Below are 23,609 nucleotides of genomic sequence, written 5' to 3' on the forward strand. Positions count from 1 at the left end.
GCTTTTATCTCCACTTAGAGGTCCACGACTCTCCTTATGGTTCCTTAGCTGTTACCTGAAGCAAGTGTTGAATATGCATCAGTTCAGCCTGAAAAACTGCTGCCCTCAGCTCGAAAGTCAGAAAGAAGCTCAACTCAGCAGTAGGAGTGGGTGTGGGGTGGGGTGGGGGTCAGAAAGAAAACTTACTGTGGAGATACATGTTTGGCTTGTTTTTTCTATACATATTGTCCCTAAACAGACATCTGGCTCAGGCTGGCTCACCCTTGACTCAACTGTTCTGACTTGATCTTCTAAATTCATGTGCACACGCATCCCGCTATTTGTCTGCTTGAATATGTGTATGCAAGTGCTTTTGTGAGTGTCTGTCCATATCATTTTGCCGGAAGCCCTGGACAGTTGCCAGGCAACTAGCAGGCAGCTCAGCACTCCGCTGGACAGCAGACGTTTCCACATGCCCGTGGTTTTGATAAGCGGCTTGGGTCAATGCTGATATGTGACCGGGTCAGAGTCATGTCAGGCCAGACAATTGCCGCAATGATCAAAGAATGAGTCAGTTGCATATCTACTTGTTACTAATATCTTCATAATTTGGTGTAATCCTTTCAATATTTAAGCAACAACATATTGAAGTAACAAGATTTCTGTTTTTAATCATCATTTAATCATTCAACATAAATCTCTGCATTATAGAAGCTGAGACCAGCTTTGTTTTGTGGTGAATTAGGTAACCCTATTATCAGCACATACCAATTCACACTTTGATTTTGTTATTGTTTTTATCTTTGTTACTATTATTATTATTAGTAGTAGTAGTAGTAGTAGTATTGGTATTAGTATTTGTATTATTATTAGTATCCAGTTATTTGCAATTACTATCCTCTCACTGATAGATGACTAATTGATGTTGCTGGTTTAACCCTTTCAGACTTTTAGTTTCACCAATAGCCTATTATATAAATATATATATATTATGTATAAATATATATATATATATATATATATATATATATATATATATATATATATATATATATATATATATATATATATATTTATATATATATATATAATATAAATATAAATATTGGCAGGTTATCATAACCTCCATCATCGCTGCTGCTTTTACCATGATTATCACATACAACGAACGCACCAACAATGAAATTTAATTTGCTATTCCAGTCACTCAAGCATGTTGACTGTCTTGATTTCCACCATCTGTGCCAGCATACTGTACTATTATTATTGTCCTACTTTTTTTCTAACTGCCCTTCAAAACGTGCTGTTTAATTCAGGGTGTAGAGCTGCATGTGTGTGTGGGGTTTTTTTTTTTCAAATCCCCATACAAGGAAATGTACCAAACTGAATAGATTTCTTCACCAGAAAACAAATATGTCTTTAGAAATCAAATGTAAAAGCTTATGCACACAGGCTTGGAGCATGACCTTGTAAAAAGTAGCTTGTGCTGCGTATAGAAGGTTATACTGTACACAGCCCGCAAGAACAAACATTTATTCAAACACAAGTATAGATGTGTAGCAGGGAGGGAGAGATCACGCTGCCACAATGTCATAGCATAGAACATTTCTAAAATGCTCAAATTCTGGTTTAAATGTGATTGCTTATGTTGCAAATATAAGAAAGCACTTTCCAGGAGTGATAATGTGAACATTAAACAATATTAACAGACTCTGTGAGAAAGATTAGTGTTCCCTAATTATTTTTACATGTGAAAATCTTCAAATGTTGATGGAACTGAACCTGTTTATACACACTGAATCAATCATGAATCAAATAAAATCATTGAACACAATTTATGGTGCATTTTATTAATAAACACAACCTCTAAATGTTGTCTTGTTGCCATCTACAAGTCTTTACAATGCTGTTATTCATCCTACTCCTCACTGCTTTGTGTTCAAGCCTCTTTAAGTTTGCAGGAGTTCTTTTTGTAACGGCAGATTTCAGCTCCCTCCAAAGGCTTTTAACGGAATTTAGGTCAGGACTCTTTGCTGGTCAGTCCATCTTTCCCCTTTCAGTCCTTCCTTTGTGCTGTTAGATGTGTGCTATCTGATGCTCTCAAACAGCTTTTGTATCTTTGAAATTTTTCTCTTAACCCTCTTTTATGACATTAACATCTATTGTTCAGGTATGAGGCAGAAAATGAATAGCAAATTTTTTTTATTATACATTTATTGACAAACTTATTCTTGCTTTATAAATCAATTAGGATTTTTGAGTGTGAGTCAAGCAAAATAATACAGAGGTTTGCATCAAGCCTATCAGGTCTGTTCATTTTGTCTTGTTTTGTTTTTGTTTTTGTTTTTTGTTTTTTTCTGCTTGCAGACACTCACACAGTAATATTGATCACTGCGTTAGCTGACAAGCATTAGTTATGACTTTATTTCCATTACATGAGCAGTTATTGTTTTCTCAAGAGCAAGACCACGTATTACTTTTTGCCATCATACGCCAACAGGTTACTGTTTACTCCTTCCTAACCAAGTTATATTGAGATTAAGGGTTTTAGCTTTGTTCTAAAACCAGCATGGATCCTTTCAAAGATGTAACTTTCATAACTATGGTTTTTAAATCTTAAATTAAGATTAATTGGTCTATAGATCAATCAAGATCATCAAACACAAAGTTGTGCTGTAAAAAACTTTTCCACTGTAAAATTGCTGCTTTTGTTGTCCTCACTAAATGAGTATGATTTCAAATGCTATTTATAGAACATTGTGTCCTGTTTAGTATCTGGACCTCAATTTTCCAGGTTTTTAGCTGATAACTTCTCTCAAATTGTTTATAAAGCTGACGTAAAGTTCACCAAAGGCATTGGCGCATAAAGACATTATCGCATAAGCGGGGGGATCGCACACTCATCAAGTTTTAACTCAGTTTAGACGTCACATCATTTCCAGGTCAAAGTAACAGTAAAGACTTATGAATTACTCCATATGCAGTGGTTTGGTTTTTTGGGGGGTTGGGTTTTTTTTGTTTGTTTGGTTATTTTTGTTTTTGTTTTGTACAGTTCTGACTAATTTTTGCTTCAAAATTAGTCAATCACAAGTTAAGATGTCTTTTTGAAGAAAAAAACAATCTAAAGAAAGCTGGAAAGCTTGAACTATCTTGGAGTCGGTATGCTCTTGTAACTGAAATATTTATCCCCCACTTGCATTTTTTTTATGCTTTTCTTTACAAGCAGTGGTATAAATGGATTGCTGTGACAATTTTCTGAAACAAAAAAATAGCCTCAATATCTTTGTTTAAATGTCATCTTTCACAAATATTTAAAAAAAAAAATAATGTAGAAAATGCAAACTTGTGTTCAGAGATGTGCAAGCCACACCAATTTACTTAATATTTTGGCTCTGAGTTAAATAATATTACTGTTCAATGTTTAGCTAGCTAAGTAAATAAAAATTAATAAAAACAGAAAAGAAAGCTATCCAAAAACGGCTGACTATTATACAGTGGCTAAAGGAAGGTAATGGAAGAAGTTTGGAAGGACTTAAGAAAAAGACGAGCACTCTGCAATGATCTGGCCACATCTGGAATAAGCTGCACTGTCTACAGCACTGAAGCAACATAAAAACATAATTCAAAAACATATAATAACATATAAATAATATCATATTGGATCAAATATAATCTGTATTATCAGAATGAAGAAAGGAAAGAAAACAGTAAAACTTACCACTAAATCCACGTTTATGTCCACATCTATCTCCGTTAATACAACCAGATAAAGATAATCAAACTTGCTTTTAAAGTTGTCACTGCAATAAATTGTGTGGCAGAATTATCTCCATAAAAGATTATCTGGTGTATCGTGATCTGTAGGCGATCATAAAGAAGCATTTCAGCTGCTTTCCTCTGTATTTTAAAGACTATAAACAACTCATCATGGCTTGCACAAACATAATTCTTAGCCATTTTATTAGGTTAGGAAAGTTATTATATTAAATATAAAATTCAACCCTAAGTTCTGGCTCCAAGCTCTGCAATTGCCCTGAGTGAGCCCGGATCAGGCCTTGTTTGAGTGACAGTGCAGACCCTTTTTCCCCCCTCACTCATTGGCTTGCACTTGCACTAAGACAAAAGCTAAATCTTATGAGTGATTATTTATTTATTTATTTATTTATCAAATGTAAGGAAGTGATGAGAAAACAATGAGGGTTTAATCAGGCATCCTGAACAACATATGGCCTTTTCACATATGACTTGCAAGCTGTGATGCGCCTTCCTGCGTACACAATAACACAAACAGATGTGGGGTTGAGCCACCTCTGCATAACATATGAGCTACCACATAACAAATATGGTTTGACAAAGATGACTTTTTTTCTCCCCTTAGACATGGGCGGCTTGTGAAAAGGGCTGTCAATAGACATTTTTGTTTATCCTAGAATAAGTCAGTCTTGCTAAACATAAAGAAGACTATTTGGCAAATCCAAATAATGTAAAAATTAAACTAGCTCCTGGTATCAGCCATGGAGACATTAGGAAAATATGCTCATTCAATGAAAGTGACACTAACTACTGTAGAGGAACACTGCCAGGATGAGAAAATCAAGAGAGCTGGCTAAATGTAAGCTGGCGAACATGAGCAAATTTCTCTGTCATCACATCTTCCACTCTTACATCTACAGCTCTGAGGTGTTGGCAATTTACCGAAATTATTTTACCTGTTTCCTGGATAATACAGTCATTCAAACTGTGATAAAAATGAAAAAGCTACAAATGTTGCTGGGTAAAAGAGCTCTAATGTACTCTCACAAGAACAAAGCATACTAGTTGTTAGTCTGCATAACATTTTGTTGAGTTTATTTTATCTTGTTGTGGGTGTGCACCTGCTGTGTAAATGTGTGTCCAGGAAGTAGGTGAAACATGCCTTCTGTTGCTCTCCTCCTCTCGCTGCTGACAAGTTTCCTTAACTTGTTGTACTTTCAGCGAGGGCATTAAAACTTAGCAATTTGGCGAGCTCTCACTGTGAAATCGCAGAGGTGGAGGCAAAGAAATTAAGAACAATAACAAGATGCCATCTTCTGTTTGTACAAGATACGTTTTTTTTTTTTTTTGTTTTCTTTAATAAGGAAAAGGGTTGTTATATTTGGATTTCTGACACACTCCTGAATTTCTCCCTTTCCCTCTGCATGTTTGTTCTGATTTACCCTGCAGGGTTTCTGAGCACAGGAGACCAGTCTGCAAAGGGGAACTATGGCTTGCTGGACCAGATCCAGGCTCTGCGCTGGCTCAATGAAAACATTGGCCACTTTGGAGGAGACCCAGAGAGAATCACCATCTTTGGTTCGGGAGCTGGTGCCGCTTGTGTGAACCTTCTCATCCTATCCCACCACTCTGAGGGTAAGTTTCTTTTAGCCATGCTGGTTGTCAAAGGAGATTAACATTTTCGACCAGTGTGGGTAATATATTCTTTTTCAGAGCATGTTTGTAATTTCAATGAAGAGCCTGAACCAGATTAGAACATTTGGAAAAACGGTATTATTCCCTTAACATCCTGATATGATTTATACCCAACATTTGCAGCTTTACAGTATTTTTAAAAGGCATGTTTAGAACTGCACAGAAAGAAGGAGTTGGCAGATGGGTGAAAATAGTAGGTTTTCTGCCGAAGCCTGTCTTTTCACATACAAAGTCATGTAATAATTTCAGATAACATCTCTCCACATGGGACTTAAATCACTGAACTCATTTGACAAAACTGGGTTGCTGGTTGTATTGTAAAATGACTTACCCCTCTACCAGAAGCAGAGCTGACGTTGGCTGATGATTTGCTATCGCAGGTGGGACTCTGAGGTAAATAATAGATTTGAGGGGACTGTTGAAAATATATAATCTGGTTCTTTTTGCAAATCACCAGGACTGTCCCAGATGTTTCAGAGCTTTTTTTTTTCTCTTTTTCCACCCAATCAATGTCCAAGTTTAAGGTCGTGGATAGATATGGCCTTAGAAAAAAAGAACTATCTGTCACATAATAGTAAAGGGATATTGTAAAGTCCAATGTTCAGAATATGAGATTTTATTTTGTTTTGTTTTATTTTCAATTAAATTTGCATACAGTTTAGGTTTTTACTTTAAAAAAAATATATATATACCCCACACACTGGTTTTGTTGCCTTTTATATGTTTGACTGCTGTAATAAGACAAATTTTTATCAGAAATTTTTTTCAAGATTTTGCTATTTATTTATTTATTTTCTTTTATTTTTATTTTATTTTTTTTTATTTTTTTTTTATTTTCTTTTTAGCCATGCTAGTTGTCAAATCTTCATGCAGATTTAATGCAAACATTTTTTTAGAACAGTTAAAAATATTTTAAAATGGTAAAATGCATCTGTAGGGTTCTACTGCATCAATGCTTTAGCAAGATTCTTCAAGTCAAACACAAAACACAGCTAATTCTAAGAGTAAAACCTTATTCGCACCATTTCAAAGACCTCCAAGGAGTCCAATTTAGTCTCTTTTGTAGAATAAAATTGTGCATCCTTAATTCAAGAATGTTCATTCACTGAAGGAAAAGCTCAAACGCCACTTACTCCAACAAAGATTTATGATCACATTTGCATGCCTATGAACAAGCACACAAGAAGGACATATGAGGTGCATAGTGAGAGTCAGAATGCAAACGTAAGATTCCAATCACCTTACTATTTCCCCATGGAGGGAACACTACAGTAGTTTGCTGCTATGTTAAAGTTACAAATGTCTTATTGGCTTTTATCCCTTCTGGTTCACATGCTGGAAGAAAACACCAAAACACAAAACAATGGAAGATAACAATAAAAAAATAAATAAATAAAAAAAATGTTGTGATCACTGACCATCCTGGGAACGGTTTTATCAGCGGCAGCTGGCAGCAGTCTTTCTCTACATGTAGTTATAAGATATTCCAAGAAGACTTGTCCATTTGTTGGTGGTATGGTTCTAACCCTGGGGTAAAATCAGTTCTACTGGGCAATCATGCCTTATAACATAGGAAAATAGCTTAAAAGTCTCAGATCAAGGAAAAAGTCTGTCACATTGCTTTTGTTTAGCTTCACCATTTATTAACATTACAGATTTGTCAGCCTCTTTGACCTCAGTCAGACTTATATGACAAAATTCTTCTTTCTACTCTGCTTTTACATGGATGGAGCTTACTCATTGTTTGCATCCATGAGTGTGAGGTAATTACTATTCCACGGCTGTGTCAATCACACCTTCAGATGCGTGCAAAGTTCAGCCCACTGAAAAGCAGAAGATCAGAATATCAAGTTACCACAAATCTCAGTCTTGTCTGTTTATGGTATTATTTATAATGATTACTTATCTAATGACTGAAAACATCAGCTTTCTAGCTTTCATAAATCACCCAAAACTATATAATCATGTAAAATTCCTCTCCTACATGAATTACAATTTCAAAAAAGAAAAATCCATCAAGCTTGTGAGAGCATAAAATACCATGAGATGTCATCATTAAAACCTTTTAGGGATTACGTTTGTAAATAAAAGATCCAATAAACTCCTCCTCTTGTAAGGATTTTTTCAATGTCACATCATTTCTGTGGCTGTATCACCTTTTTTTTAATGCCCTGAAAGGCCCAGGAGGTCTGAGGCATCAAAATGATTTATAAATGGCGGCGCTGAGTAAAAGTTGCATGCAACAGATTTTCTCCTTGATTTTAATATTTTGTTTAACAAACCTCAACACAAGAGACTGAATTAGGGATGTTGAGCCTTTTTACTGACACTTTTAGTTTCATCTTCAGTAGGATAATAATAATTCTTTATGTTGCATACTTTATTCCATCAGCCAGAATATGCAGGATGAAGTTAGGAGGCTAATCTCAATATGTCCTATTCATTCCTGTAGGCCTCCCGCATTTATAAGAAAGCAAACAAGTAAATATACATGAAGATAAATCAATATGTTGTCTTAAAAAAGAAACCCTTTTTGAATGATCTTTACATTTATTTCTAGAAATATATTTAAATTTCTGTACTAAAACTCCTAAATATCTCCTCAGCAGTGGTGTAGTGCAGGGTATACGAGACTATACGGAATATACCCTCTTCTTTTTCATCCAGCATTTAGTATCCCCACTTCTAAACCCCCTGTGATGCTGCTACATCGCCCAACAGCTCAGCTAAAGTTACTGATGCTACACTGGTGCAATTGGCCATCAGCTGTATTAACTTTAGCCTGAACATATACGTAATACAGATATATGTATATATGTATATGATCCTGTCTCTCATTAGTCTGTGTGACAGTATTGGTTTAGTCATTTCGTAACTCTTCCTCCTTGAAACTGAAGAGCAGAAATTATGTGACAATGAACAAATATACTGATGGATTGTTTGGGGTAAACTAAACAGTACAGGCTCATATGTTACTTTTTCTGAGGCAACTTTTTTCTGTTTTTTAAACAAGGGCAAAAGATTGATAGTATACCCACTTCTTGAGGGACCACTACACCACGGCTCCTCAGTATTAAATGGGTTCCTTTGGTTTATCAGGTTTGAGCAGTTGTGCTTCATCTACCAGTGTTAGGGATCAGTCGGGTTTTTGTTTAGCAAATTTTATGAGCCAGACTTTAACTTTAACCTGTTGTGTCATACGAACGGCAATAAACTCTTCATTTCGTTTTACTGATGTGATACGAGTTGAGACACGGCAGCCGTGTGGTTTATGCATAAACAAACAAGCAAATATGGAAGTAGATTGTTTTTGTACTTACAGTCTGTGTTTACTATTATATTTGTAATTCTACAGGGATATGCGGAAGTGCAACTTGTACCGTGACAGGAATTCTGAAACACCAAGCAGATGTTTGATCACTTATGTTATAGTGGTTACTTGAGCTGAGAGGGAGAATTTTCAACCTTCCTAAAAATTCAGATCATGTGTTACTTAACTGTTTACATTTACCCTGAAAGATCAAAATGGGATATTTAAAAAAAAAAAAAAAAAAAATGTATCTACTGAATGACTTAAATCATCAGTGTGTACAAGGAAAAAAACACTTTAGTAATTACCATTGGAAAACTCTTAGTCACTGATGATTTTTGCTCATTCTGTTATAGAACAAGGATAAATACTCACTTAGATTATATTAGTTTATCGATATGACCATTTGATTTTCTATTGTGAAAATCAAATTATTCAATCAAATATCACACCATAAATCAGTTAAACTTAGATTATTAAGGTTAAAATGATGCCTTTCTTCACAGCCTGTACCATGTGGGATGATTGAAATCGGTTGTCATGTGTACATTTGCCTGACGCCTCTTTAAAGAGGAGCTGCGATGCCACAAAGTACAGACAAAGTTGAACGGTCTTTAAGGTGCTGTGTGTGTTTGTAAAAAAAGAGATGAGATGAAGAGCAGAGCTGGAGCTGCAGCTGAGAAGCTTCTTAATTGATTTCACAGGGAGAGAAGCGGGGGTGGGGCATATGCAGAATATGGGGGGGCTCAATTATTAATGACAGAATCTGCAGATAAAACAGAGGGACAGCAAACCACTTTACATAACAGTGCAGCGGTGCAACAGTGCAGTGGTTTTCTTTCTCTTTCTGTTTTTACTCGCTTTATCCAACAAGCCCACTCCTGTGCGTCGTGTTATCACTGGTTTTGTCACAGACTCTCATCGTTTTTAAGGAAATACTTTATTTTCTTACACCAGTGTTCATAATGATTTTCTCCAGCAGTTGAAAGCAGTGGGGGATTTTCTTAATCTTGCTTTTGTATATTATACTCCAAAATTACTCTTCCTCCATGATATGTAAAACTGTAGCACCTTGAGGGGCCACATCAGCAAGAGGCTCTTGGCTGCAGCCTGGAGAATGAGGCGAGGTTGGATATTGGGCAGGGTTTGACATCCAATCCCGCCCCCTCAACATTTTGATTGGATTAACCCCAACCCTAACTGTAACCAAAACCTAAACCCCACGCCCATTTGACATCCAACTCCGCCCATTTGACATCCAACCACGCCCATTTGACATCCAACCACGCCCATTTGCATCCAACCACGCCCATTTGCCATCCAACCATGCCCATTTGATGTCCAACTCCGCCCAATATCCAGCCCTGCCCCATTCTCCAAGCTGCAGCCGGGGGTTATTGACATCAGCTGCTAGCAAAATGTTTCGGAGGGGGAAAAAAATAATAATTAGTGGTTGTATGTTTTAATAGATGGTTATATTTTGTGTAGGTCTGTTCCAGAGGGCCATTGCTCAAAGCGGATCAGCCATCTCCAGCTGGTCTGTCAACTACCGACCACTTATGTATACAAAGATCCTTGCAAAGAAGGTGGGCTGCACTCTTGGTGACATGGCTGAGTTGGTGGACTGCCTGAGAAGGAAGAGCTTTCGGGAATTAGTGGATCAAGATATTCAGCCTGCACGCTACCACATTGCCTTTGGGCCTGTGGTCGATGGAGACGTGGTCCCAGATGACCCTGAGATCCTCATGCAGCAGGTACGGTGGATTTCTCAGATTAGAGTTCAGTGAATAATTCTTTTAGAGCTTTCTCAACAATTTTCTTACAACTAATGTGTGTGAGCACCACCTCGGAATCTGTTCCACACACTGTTTGATTATGCCATGCGATATTGTGTGTCTGTAGGGTGAGTTCCTCAACTATGACATGCTGCTGGGTGTCAACCAGGGGGAAGGCCTGAAGTTTGTGGATGACAGCGAAGGAGAAGATGGAATATCGGCTGCTTCGTTTGACTACACTATCTCAAACTTTGTGGACAATCTCTATGGATACCCAGATGGTCAGATCACACCCTATTTTAACTTTAATTTATAACATTTAAGGCTGAAACCTTTAACTCTTCACAACTTTAAAATCGAACAATATGACCAATTCTACAGAATTTTTCCTCAAATTAAAAACCTACCGGTCTACTGAGAATTGCAAGGCAAGCAACAGGAATAGAAACAATAATATATTGAAGCTGTCCAGGGTGTACCCTGCCTTTCGCCCAAAGACTGCTGGGATAGGCTCCAGCTTCACCGCGACCCTTCATCGGATTAGGCAGTTAGGATAATGAATGAATGAATATACCATTGAAGCTAGACTCAATTCATACATTCACCCATGTCTGCGCACGCCATCATGTTATCTTGTTAAGTCACAGATAACAAGTGCAGAGCATTTGATGCTAACCTTTCATATTACACTAGGTATTTTTGATAGAGACTCCATAGTGAAACAGACCTCTTTTTTGTTGAAAGTGAGCAATCTGAGTAGATTTGGTAGAATTCCTTTGTTGGGTGACATTTGGGGGAAAAATCTTATTATCGCTTGATAATAGTGATAAAAATGGCACTGATCACTTCTACAGGCTATTCATAAAGAAACTTTAAAATTTAAAAGATTTATTTAAAAAAGCAAATGAATAGATAATTCTATGTAAATTATTACAAGAGGAGCTTTCAGGTTTTTTTTGTCCCATTTATACACCTTAATCTGTTTTCCTCTAATGTTTTTGACCGTCCACTTCTCCCTTTATTCAACTTTGTCCCTGTCTCCATAAGTTTCTTGTGCCATGCACAAATTGAGAAACCTAATGTTAAATGTGTTCCATAATTATTCCTACAGTTTTGTTGGCTGTGTATCCAATTTTGTTTGAATGAACTACAATACAAATTGTGCATTTTCTTAATGCGCAATTGAACAGAAGCTCTTTCTCCTTTTTTTTTCTTTTTTGCTGGATGGCCACGATGAATAGGTTTTCACACATTGCATGGTCATTAACTCAGACTATACAATCTTTTTTTTTGGGGGGGGGGGGGGGGGGTTTGGGGTTTTTTTTGGTTTTTTAAGAGTAATAACAGTAAATGATTGTGTCCATGGGCAAGCATCTCGGGTCAGAACATGATTCTTTTATTTTCAAAAAACAGTCTTCTGTTGCAAGCTGGGGAGTTTTTAGAGGCTGGCTTGTTGGTGGGTCAATTTATAAAAAATCCTTAGTAATAATAAAGTAGGCTAATATTAGAAACACAAGACTTTTCCATATTCATTTATGTTTTTTAAAAAATTTTTAAGGTGACAGTACATATTCCCGATTCTTCTTGTCTCATGTGGCTAGCCTGGACATGCCGGAAACTTTGTATATTTAGCCAAAAAGGAAGAATGATTCTTGCTTCCTTTCACTTAATATTGCAGATTAATATGTTTCATTTATTACAACTCAAAGAAAACTCACTCATATCCCTTTTCGCTTCTTCCAAGGTAAAGATATCCTAAGAGAGACCATAAAGTTTATGTACACGGACTGGGCTGACAGAGACAACAGTGACATGCGCAGGAAGACTCTTCTGGCACTGTTCACGGACCACCAGTGGGTGGCACCAGCTGTTGCCACTGCCAAACTGCATGCTGAGTTCCAGTCACCTGTCTACTTCTACACCTTCCACCACCACTGTCAGACCGAAGCAAGGCCAGACTGGGCAGACGCCTCCCATGGAGATGAGATTCCCTATGTGTTTGGGATTCCCATGGTGGGGGCCACTGACCTGTTCCCTTGTAACTTCTCCAAGAATGATGTAATGCTCAGTGCTGTAGTCATGACGTACTGGACCAACTTTGCAAAGACAGGGTGAGCAAAAAGCCAGATATAATGGCATCAATACTGATTTGCATTGAAAAAAATCTGTTGTTCCATACTACCTTTTGAGATTTCTACAGAAAAGCAACATCACCGGTTCTCTTCATGGGCTGCAAGTCTAGCTACTACCGGTTACAGCTCAACTAGGCCACTTAGTTGCCACCATTTTTGGAATCTTTCGGAGCCTAATACTTAGTCGGTGTAGTTTTTTAGGTGAAAGTGGAAAGATGAGATGAGATGGATTACTTAAAAACTGTAACTGGAATACTTTATGTGCAGATTACCCTTTTTCGGCTTATTCCTAAAGGTCAGAGTAGTTTAAATTCGTATCACTTTAATAAATGTACCTTTGCAGCTGCTTATTCATGCAGGTTTTCCATTAGTTAATCTTGTGGCAGCAGTGTAATGAATAAAACCCTGTATTTACGGATCAGGTCAGCTCCTGACCTGAGGTCAGAAGGGTCAGTTATATACACATCAAATGTCCTCCTGCACAGTCAGCTCTGTCTCTACAGCACTGTTTCATGGATAGAGTGGGGTTTGATAGGACCTATCATCATATGTTCAACAAGAGAAAAAAAGGGAACTATAGCTTGTTCGTATGTCTTATACTGATGAGTTGTGATGCAGGACCCATTATTTTTCAGGAATAAATCTACCACACTTAAATACAGCACATGCATAATCATTGACCTCTTAGCTACGGTGATGATAAATACCTTCATCATAAACAGGCAAAGAGCTGTTTATTTTAAAGCAGAAGTCATCAAAGATAGAAAGCAGGTGCAGGAAATGTATCAAACGATTTATTTATTTAACAGACACTACATAAATCCATCCCTCGATTTTAATCCCTTCTTTTAAAATAATACAGTACATTAAAATGATTGGTTCGTCCCTTCAGCTTGTTGCTTCAGGCAAGCTGCACTTCCATCTATGCATCTGTTCCTGCAAAATATAATGGGAGGGGAGTGTTTCAGGTGGAACTAGTTTATTCAAGTGAATATTTTACATATTTTTCAGATTTGTGGAAGTATAAAAAGTTACATGTCTCCTTGACATTATAATGTATCCCCCCCCACCTTTTTTTTTTTAGTTTAGCCAAAAGATGAAGTCCAAATAAAGTCATTTTAAGACTCAAATGGCAGCTTTTTTTTCAAATGTAAAATAGAAAAACGAAGCAGCTACCTAATTTTCATCTAAACAAAATATTTTCTGGAAGTAGACAAGCAATTTTTGTCTCCGTCCGCTGAGAGAAGCCAATTACTAAGTACTGTTTTCTGTCAATGTAAAAATAAAAATGTTTGTTCTTTCTTTCTTTTCCAGGGACCCTAACTTACCTGTACCTCAGGACACCACTTTCATCCACACTAAGCCTAATCGTTTTGAAGAGGTTATCTGGACCAAATTCAGCTCCAAAGACAAGCAGTACTTGCATATTGGCCTAAAGCCTCGTGTCAGAGATAACTACCGTGCCAACAAGGTGGCCTTTTGGCTAGAGCTTGTGCCACATCTTCACAGCCTACATGAAGTAATCATAAGCTCCATCACCACTCGACTGCCACCTGGAGGAACCAGCCGCCGGAAGGTCCCACATCCTGGCACCCGCCCCACACGGCACCCAGTGATCTCCACCTATCCTCCAGACCCCGAGCCCGATGGTTCAGAGAGACCCCGCTATTCTCCCTTCCCCGATGAGACTCGGGACTACTCCACTGAGCTGAGTGTGACGGTAGCTGTTGGTGCTTCGCTTCTGTTCCTGAATGTGCTGGCCTTCGCTGCGCTTTACTACAAACGAGATAAGCGCCATGAACTCATGCAGCGACGCCACCGCCGGCTCTCCCCGCAACGCGGCACAACAATGGGCATGGGTGTTGGCATGGGAGTCGTAGGGGCCCCACCGCACAATGACCTGGCGCTGAGTCAGGAGGAGGAGCTGATGTCACTGCAAATGAAGCAGCAGAGGGTGGAGCTAGAGCATGGGACACCGCTTCCTTCCCGCGGCATCCATGGCGACCTGGAACCCCTGCGGCCACCAGTGTGCCCGCCCGACTACACCCTGGCCCTGCGGCGGGCACCGGAGGATGTGCCTCTGATGACAGCTAATACCATTACCATGATCCCAAGCACCATCAGCAGCATGCAGCCCCTCCACCCCTTTAATACTTATCCCCCTGTCCCCGCCCCCTCTACCACACCCGTTCCCAGCCACAGCAACAATGCCCTGCCACACCAACACTCCACCACCCGTGTATAGGACCAGGCACAAGCTCTGCTACCCCACTAGAGTTCACAGAGATGCACCACACAAACTGCTCCATTCAAACTCCACCCTCACCACCCTTTATCTTTTTGTCTTCTTTCTCATTAAGCCCTTAAATAAAGCTGCAGTTTGTAAGATTGGGAGCAGTGAAATACCTCTTAAACCGGAATCATAGCTCAATGGGAACTTGATTAAAAAGCTAATATGCCATCTTGGGCACATCCTGCTTTTTTTTTTTCCCTGTTACAGCTCTCTGAGTATTTGGTGCTTTCGAAAGTCACCAAACATGCAGCTTTAAGCTCGTAGCTCCCTCAAAGAGGTGTCATAATCAGTCAGACATCTAATGTGTAGCTTGGTTTTTTTGGCGCATGTGGTTATTTTGTGTCAGTGTAAAACTATGTTTAACAAAGACTGCAAATATACATTTCCATTCATTTACTGAGAAGATGATACAGTAGCAAGCAGCTTTGTACAAGGCAGCATATGTCGCAACAAGCTGTCATAAAGCACTGATTTGTTGAAACTTACAAATTGCAGCTTTAAAGCCCCAATCTGGAAGTGAAATTTGGCACCCTGTGTTGAGCGCTGTGCCTCAACAGCTGTGTCTGCATTGTGACTTTGAAGATTATAGTTTTGTGTGAAATTGTATTGACAGGTCTGGGAGTACTATTTGACAGCAATCTTTAACTAGATCCACTTTTAAAACTGATTCATCCACTTTGTTTGGAACCTGTTTTCACTTATGACAACTAAAACGGCATAACTTTTTTAATTTTTTGTTTTATTTTTTCTTTGTTTTTTTAGATCTGTGCATGTATTTATAAAATTTCCAGATTGGGGCTTCGACTGTTGGGCAGTACAGGAGATGACTGAAACCCACCCAGTGTGTAGGATGCAACCTGAAATCCAGGCTGCCCATTAGAACCCGCTGCATCTGCACCTCATAGGCTCTAAAAATCATGTCCATTACTGTATTTGTATCTCTCTGTCTGTATCCTCCACCTCAGCTCATTTAACCGCTTCTCTCATTCTGCTGCCTCACACTCTTTTCTCACTCTGCATCTGCCCTTGTAGCTCTTTTTATTAAACCATTGACATAACCCATTTCCTCTTTCTCACGATCACTTCTAGACTCTTTTTTTCCTTTTGGAGTCTTTTATACAAAAACACAAATGTAAATGATGTATTATTAATAAATTGTAAGGATATGAATGAAAAAAAAAGATATTCTGATATCTCGTTTTTACCAGCATTCTTGGTGCCAAGTACTGTGATAAAGTTCCTCTTTCGCTGGCGTCCAGTGGACCGCCTGCAGAGGTCCGTCCTAACTGTATCTTACAAAAGGAGTTACCATCAGAAAAAGTGCCAATCCCTTCATTCGTTTTTTTTTTTTTTGTTTTTTTTTTTTACAACATGCATTTTTATTGTTTTTTCTATTGATGTTGCACTGTGGCTGGTCTCTTCTTAAAAGGGAAATCAGATTCAATATACCGTCATTTAAAAAAGAAAATATATAAAGTTTTATGAACTGCTTTGCTCTGTGGGATAGTTGCATGATTTTTTTTCCTAAAGTGTGTGGACAATTGTCATTTTGATGATTTGCCTTGTTCTTCATTGTTTTGTTTTGTTTGTTTTTTTTACTTTTAAATCATTTTCTTTTCTTTTTATATCAACTGCACTTTGTGGTACTTCAGAAAGTATTAAAGTATTAAGAGATGAATATTGTGTAAAACTATGATTATAACAAAGAGAGTAAATATTTCCTCTTTATTTTTTTCATTTCCTAACACAGGCTGTGCCACAAAACTATAAGAGACTATGAAAGCCTTTTGAATCCCCCCCTTTTAGCTTCTTGCTGTCTTTTTTCTTTGTCTTTTGCAACTGTCAAGTTTGCACAGTCACTGTCTTTCAAACATACCTGAAGATAGCACTTTTTAAGTTACAAAAAAAGATAAAAATAAAAGAGCGAGAACGGACTACATGAATAATCAAAATACGGTTTTTGTCTGTGACTGACATAAACCACGTGCTTCAAATGTTTGAGGACTGCCTGACAGTTATCCTTTTGTCCGCTATTTTGTTGTTTCATGATTCTCGCTTCTGCGCAGCGAGAGAAAGGAAAAGATATATTTATGGTCAAAAAGATGAGAGAACCTTGTGTGCGCGTGTCACAACTTTCGCACAGTTGTACACAGAGACGGGGTCGTTCTCTGGACAATAATGAAAAAGGAAAAAAAAAAAGACATTAGAACAACACTGGACGAGCAGTGATTCAGTGGTGATGAGGAAATATGACCTGTCAGTGCACAAAGGATGCATTCTAAAAACCTGATTTAATGGACATCACTCACACACCATATGCCATGAATTGCTGTTGAGAGGGATTAATTCCTTCTTGCAACATCCTGCATCCTGTGTGCTCAGGATAACAAAACTCTGGAATCAGACTGCCATCTCTCACAGTGAACTGGAGTGCGTTTCGAGGACAAACCCAACACAGAAAACAAACTGTACATTTTTTAAGTGTAAGAGAACAAACTGGAATTTGTAAATATTATGTTTGTTGTTTGGTTTGAGTGACTGGCCGGAACTTTTCTTTCTGACAACAGGTGCAAGTTTAGATGACATACATGATTTAAGCACTTGTGCATAGTCTGTTTGATTTTCCTTTATTTTCTTGACCTTAATCCCAAAATCAAATCCCAAAAAAGGTTATGGGCACATAATAGCATCCATTAACAGACATGAATGGAAAAAATGGAAAAAAAAACATGATTGCTGGGGGTATTCTCCAGCTTCTTGTTACCCTTAATTGGACTAAGTAGCTAAGAAAATGGATGGAAGGATGGAAAAAATTATCAGTCACAGCATGATTGAGGTAACATAAACAAAGAAATAAAAGGAATGCTTCTGGCTCAGGGTAGTCCAGATATTTTGATGAACATGCTCTTATTGCATATGTGGTTATCTAAAGTGCCCATTTGCCACTCCCAACAACACTTATAAGTGAAGCTATTTAATGAAATTAGTTCTCTCATTGGTGAAAAAGCTGAAGAACAGCTGCAGAGAACAGATGAAGGATGGTGAAAAGGAGAAATATGAAAAACAAGCAAGAGAAAACAAATGTGTTCAAAGGAAGCCAGAAATCAATTAATTTTACGTTTAATGCTGTTGGACATAGATGTAATTGTCTCACATTGTCTTGAGCATTATACAGTGGGCCCTGTGACTGGGAGTTTGTTGAATCCTTTGTACTGTTTTGGTCTTATTTCAGGCTCCAGTCATGGTGTTTGTTTTGCTATGTTGTTTTGTTTTTCTTTTTTCTGTCTGCAAATTCTGTTGATGAGGGTATTGACCTAGTTGTTTAATATTTTTCAATTGCCCTTTGTTCCTAAAAACATTATAAAATGCTCTTTTTCTGTCTCTCTCTTTTGGCAACAAAGTTTAAGAACAAGCCAACAGAAAATGGAAGCACACTCACCAAGTTAACATGTTTACACTACAGTCTTAATGTTGGCTTATGGTAATGGGAAGGAAGCATTATGCAGATCCAAATATTTTCTTCTGATAAGATTTATTGCGGAAATGTTGACATGAAGGCTTGCACCTGTTTGTCTGTTTCATTTATTCAAATTCAGTAATCTGCTTGTGGCGCAAGATACTGTAAGAGAGCATAATGACCAGAAGGGGTTGAAAGAGTTAAAGTTAATATTTCTATTCAAATAGAGGCTATTACACACTGTATGTTGTGTATCTGAACTGGAAATCATTAAAAGATATTCTTAAACAAATGTTTTGCAGTCATTTCTAACACTGCCAAAGTTCTGTTAAAACTATACATTAACATTTTTCCACTTGGCAAGGGTCAGAAGGACAGTGTCACGTGACTATAGGCACAAAGCTAACCAGAAATTATTTGTGCACTATGTTCAACACTTTAGCAAGCAATTGCTAATTTACACAACCAGGTGAAATGGAGTACTACTAACTTGAGTTTTATTTCTGGCCAAATAGTTAATGGAATATGGAATTTTTTTCTGTGTTCTAGTCTTGTTTAAGTCAGCCATATGAAGATTACCCAGACTTTAACTTGGACATTCTAGCTAGCTTACCAGCATATTTATGCTAGTAGCTACTAGTAGCTACCAAAAATGCTAATTAGCAGGAGTTCGGAAAAGAATTCATTTCAGGAAAATTGATCCAAATGTGAAATCCAGAAATACCAAAGAAGCAGTATTATCACAATTTACTTGAATGTTAAATCTGCTGGGTATTATAAAATAAAAATGTTTACACTTAAAGAAAATGGATATAATACTTGTACATGATCATAGACTGCAGTCAGTGCCGGCTGCGCCATGAGTATTGGACGTATTGGCACTGGATAAAAAATTGTACAAAAAAACTTAAACTGGCTAAACCAGAGTGCTTTGGTCATGTTTGTATTTTATTAGCCTAATAGTTTAATGTTAAGATTTTTTTAGGCAATGACAGTAAATGTGTCCTTGCACAAAACACTGAACCCCAATGCTTATTGCCATAAATGCAATGACTGTTAATTTGAATGAATAAATGTCAAGAATATTTTTGTTTGATTTTTAAAAAAGGCTGTAAGTAAGAACAAATCATAGATTTACACCATCCCTGTGGATAGTTTTTTAAGTTAATCTGTGGATAGAAGTTAATGTACTTGCATTTAAAAAGTTAGATGTTGTAGATTTATGTTAATCCACCTTTCTACAGGTCTTGACTCACACAAGCAAAGGTTTCAGAAAAGATTTTACTTCATAGAGCAAGTTTTGAATTATATCACTTTTGTTGTGACAGTTTTTTATTTGTAACATCAGAACTGTTTAAAATGGGCAACCGTTAAATCCCTTAAAATAGCTGATCTTCAAGATGTATATATTTGTTAATCTATGGCTTTCTGAACATTAGAAGATTATTGGGACACTGTTCTATACTGAAATTATTACCTAAAAATGTTTATCCAATGACACTAAATAAAAAAAAGACCAATTTTAGTGTATAGTTTGAGTAAAGGTTTGGGATGCTTCTTCTCTTGAGCTGTGACACCACTAAACAAAAAGAAGGATAGATATGTAGGATTTAGATGTGTAACAGCCCCATAGCAAACATGGTTTGAAGTTAATTTCATGACAACAATTATAAGTTTTTACTTTCGTGTAATATAAATGAGCAGTATTTGCTTTCTGAAATTTTGTGACAATGCTACAGCATAAATCAATTTCTGTACAGGTAATCTTGCAGGTAAAAGAAATAAAAACAGTAAAATCCAGTCAATTTGCCTGTTAGTAAGTCCAGACATAAACAGTAAGCTTTAATTGTCATTCCATTTTTTTCCCTTCAATTTACTAACCTTCACTTTAAATCCTACAATAACTTGGGAGCACTATTTTTATGTTGAACATCCTCTTTTATCTATCTTTATTCAGTTCTTGCACAAAGTAAATTATTATTACATGCTGATACATTTTTTCCCATTCATTTAAGAGTGGAAAAGATTTTAAATATTCTTCATCACAGATATTTTTGTCTCCCACTAGTGAATAAGCACTTGATAATGAATGAACAATATGCAGGTAAGTATTTATATTTACCTTACCTGAACAGAGATCATTTCTGGGCATATTTCTTACAACTGTGAGCTTCTGTGTTTAATTACTTCATATCTGAAACACCTAGCATATCTGTAAGGTCTATAAAAGAATATATCATGAATCCATTATAGCTGATTTGAGTACTGATTTACAATTAGCATGTCTTTTACAGCCATCTTTCAACCCAGTTATCACTGCAGTGAATTCTCATTTTAGTCAAACCACAATTGTTACTTTTCCTCTTACACTAGATGGCAGTATGAAAGCAACCTGAACTGGAAAACAAGGCATGGACTACACATTTAAGAAAAACTCAAACCTCATAAGAAATCTGTAAGATCAAAGTATGAGGAGGATATTTTACCATCAGAAAATTTCTTTGACCCATAAATCATTTTGTTCTCTTTTCTTTCTATAATGATCGGATTTAGATGATACTCTACATTTATAAGGGTTCTGGTTTTCTATTAAAAAGTTAGAGAACCTTTTAATAGATTTATATGGCTGTCTGTAGATTGTTTTTTTTTTTTTTTTTTTTTTATTTCATCCAAAAGACTTTTATTACTTTTAGATTAACTAAATGATTGAAGACAGTAAAACCCATTAAGCAGCCATAAAAGTCAAATCCAATTTTTATAACTGGCCAAACATTCAAACTCACATATGCTGGAAAATATAATGAGGGGTGGCTATTTATAATCTAACCACAGCTTCACACCAACATTTTACAAGAATTTACATGAGATGGCCTCAGGGGCCTTAGCTTTTAGCAAATGGGAGAAGTTTGTCCTTTTTTGTTTTATTTTGTTGCAACAGGAAAAATCTGTAAAAATATTTGAGTTTAAGAACCACAGACACAATTAAGGTAATTAAATTGGGATATTTTATTGTGGCCTCCCACACAACATTATTAGGCTACAATCCCTCCCCAACAAAGTTGGTCCCCTGCAGTTTGTGTCAATATGGATAAACAGATATTTATTAAAAGGGGGAAATACTTGAGCATTATTATTAACTTTTTTTTCAAAGAAGACCATTTTTCACAGGGTTTAACAAAACAAATATATATGTGGCTCCCTGTCAACCAAAACCAGATGAGCTCTTAGATTGTGTGTTGAAGGTAAAGAGGAAGGGGTGAGGGAGAAATGCAGTTGTCATAAAAGATCTGGAGGTTCTGATCAACATCCATGTGATTTTTCAAAAAGATTTCAAGCTCTTGCACCGGCATCTCGTGAACGCTGTTGCCCTCTTTGGCGTTCTTGGCTAAAGCAGCGTGGGATGGGAAGCGGATGCGCACATCGTGGGGTGCATTGCGGTCATAGTCCGTGCAGCAGTAAGCAGACCACACGTCCTCGGGGATTGCCACGCGGTCCTGGTTGTTGCGACGGATCATGTTACCCCTGGTGGTCACTCCGGTGACGATGAAGGCCGTGCCGCGACAGAAATTGTTGAGGCGCACCCTGATCCGCTCCTCATACTCGCGCCAAGGCCCAATGTTGAACTCGCGTATCTCCGGGACTACATTAGTCAAGGTGTAGGTGGCAGCCCTGTCATGTGGAGTGGACTGGTGCTGGTCTGGGTTCAGGTGACCTCTTTCATAAAGAACCACGTCTGAGTAGTCATCTAACACTGCCTGGCTATCCTCAAACTTCATATGGAGGTAGCCAGTGGGGAAAGGCAACATGTTCCCATTCCCATCAAGCTCAGCGAGCTGCAAAGACATGGAAAAGAATTCATTCATCTTTGGAAAGGTTAAGACAGGTTCATGTCAATCCTCAGCCATGGTGATCCTAGCTTGAACTGGTACAGCTGGATGTTTCTTTAAACATTTAAAAGGTAAAATATCTTCAAGAACCAAAAATAAGTCCAGTTGTCTTTAAGCTCAAACCTGAGACAATTTGAGCCTTTGGCTACTTCTTCTCCCCCAACCTCCCCTGTTCCTATAAGACATAATTTATGAATTTCAGCTTCTTTTTAATACTCTATAAACCCCTTTGAAGGGTACCACTGCTGAAAATCATAGAAAAAGTAAAAAGCCTCTGACCTGTGGTTCATACATCCAAGGGTAATCCACACGTCTGTCTCCCTCTGTTTTCTTGAAGGTGTAAGCTGAGTAAACTGGGATCCGCTTTTGGGGGTCGTACAGGGTAACATATCGAGGTTTGTCTGCGTATCGCTGGCATATCTTTTTCAGTTTGGTACCGATGATCCCCCGCGGTGGAGTCCCCATGTACAGGGAGTCCTTGCATCTCTCAACATGATTGAAATCTTGAACAACAGTAGCAAATGTAAAATAGTTCACTACAAACGCAAAAACCAAAAGAGTCAAGATCTTCATGGTAGCGATGTGTCCTCAAAGTCTCGTACTGTGTCTTGTGGAAAACTATGACAGGAGTGTCAGTTAGGATTTAAATGTCATGTAGTTGATATGCAAAACTTGAAGAGTTCAGCCCGGAGACGGGCCTCCTACATGTTGACATCAATGAGTATGTCTTTAGAGCAGGAGTCTAACTATTCTATGCTCATTAATACTGAATGAATAATGTGAAAAACTTACTGACTCGTAGTCAAATTACGTGTATTTTATAGTTGCTTTACTGGTACCTGGACAGGTTTCCCTTATCAGTTTTTAATTCAACCTTTGAGAAAAGAGACCAGTGTACTGTTGATGGTTCTGTCAAATGGTTGAGCTAAAACAAGTCTGAATTCTGCTGAGGGAATTTGAAACTCTTCACATTATAAAAGGACATTCAGAAATGTGCGGCATGTGTAATTGTAAAATGCAAAACCATCTAATCTGTCTTGGTGTTGAACAGAAAGGTCCACAGTGACCAGAGTTGCTAAAAGATATGCTGCACAGCGTGAATGGTGGATAAGCCAATAGATAAAGGAGAGATAAAAACACATTAGTTGAACCACATCGTCTATCTACACAATATACACGTCATGCCTAACTGTACTCTCATGGCTCTCGCTGTCAGAATATAGGAGTACAATAAGAGAGTACAAATAAGAGTTAATCTCAGATCATAAAATAAATATGCAGTTGGAAATGATCAGAGATAATAAGCTTTTCTGAGCTTTTCTGCAAGT

At 37.6% G+C, this 23,609-nt stretch overlaps 1 protein-coding gene across 1 annotated transcript in view; it reads left to right on the top strand.

Annotated features, from left to right (window-relative positions):
• Nucleotides 1-14,889, top strand: part of nlgn2b (neuroligin 2b) — a gene marked incomplete at both ends in the record, with an annotated part of 48,524 nt that extends 33,635 nt beyond the window's left edge. The window contains 5 exons of the mRNA XM_079248262.1: nt 5,182-5,367; nt 10,226-10,491; nt 10,640-10,793; nt 12,257-12,623; nt 13,959-14,889. Coding sequence (XP_079104388.1) covers nt 5,182-5,367; nt 10,226-10,491; nt 10,640-10,793; nt 12,257-12,623; nt 13,959-14,889 — 1,904 coding nt within the window. The remainder of the gene's footprint in view (nt 1-5,181; nt 5,368-10,225; nt 10,492-10,639; nt 10,794-12,256; nt 12,624-13,958) is intronic.
• Between the last annotated feature and the right edge of the window lie 8,720 nt (nt 14,890-23,609).

This window comes from Telmatherina bonti, assembly GCF_933228915.1.
Source record: "Telmatherina bonti genome assembly, chromosome: 10".
NCBI lineage: Eukaryota > Metazoa > Chordata > Actinopteri > Atheriniformes > Telmatherinidae > Telmatherina > Telmatherina bonti.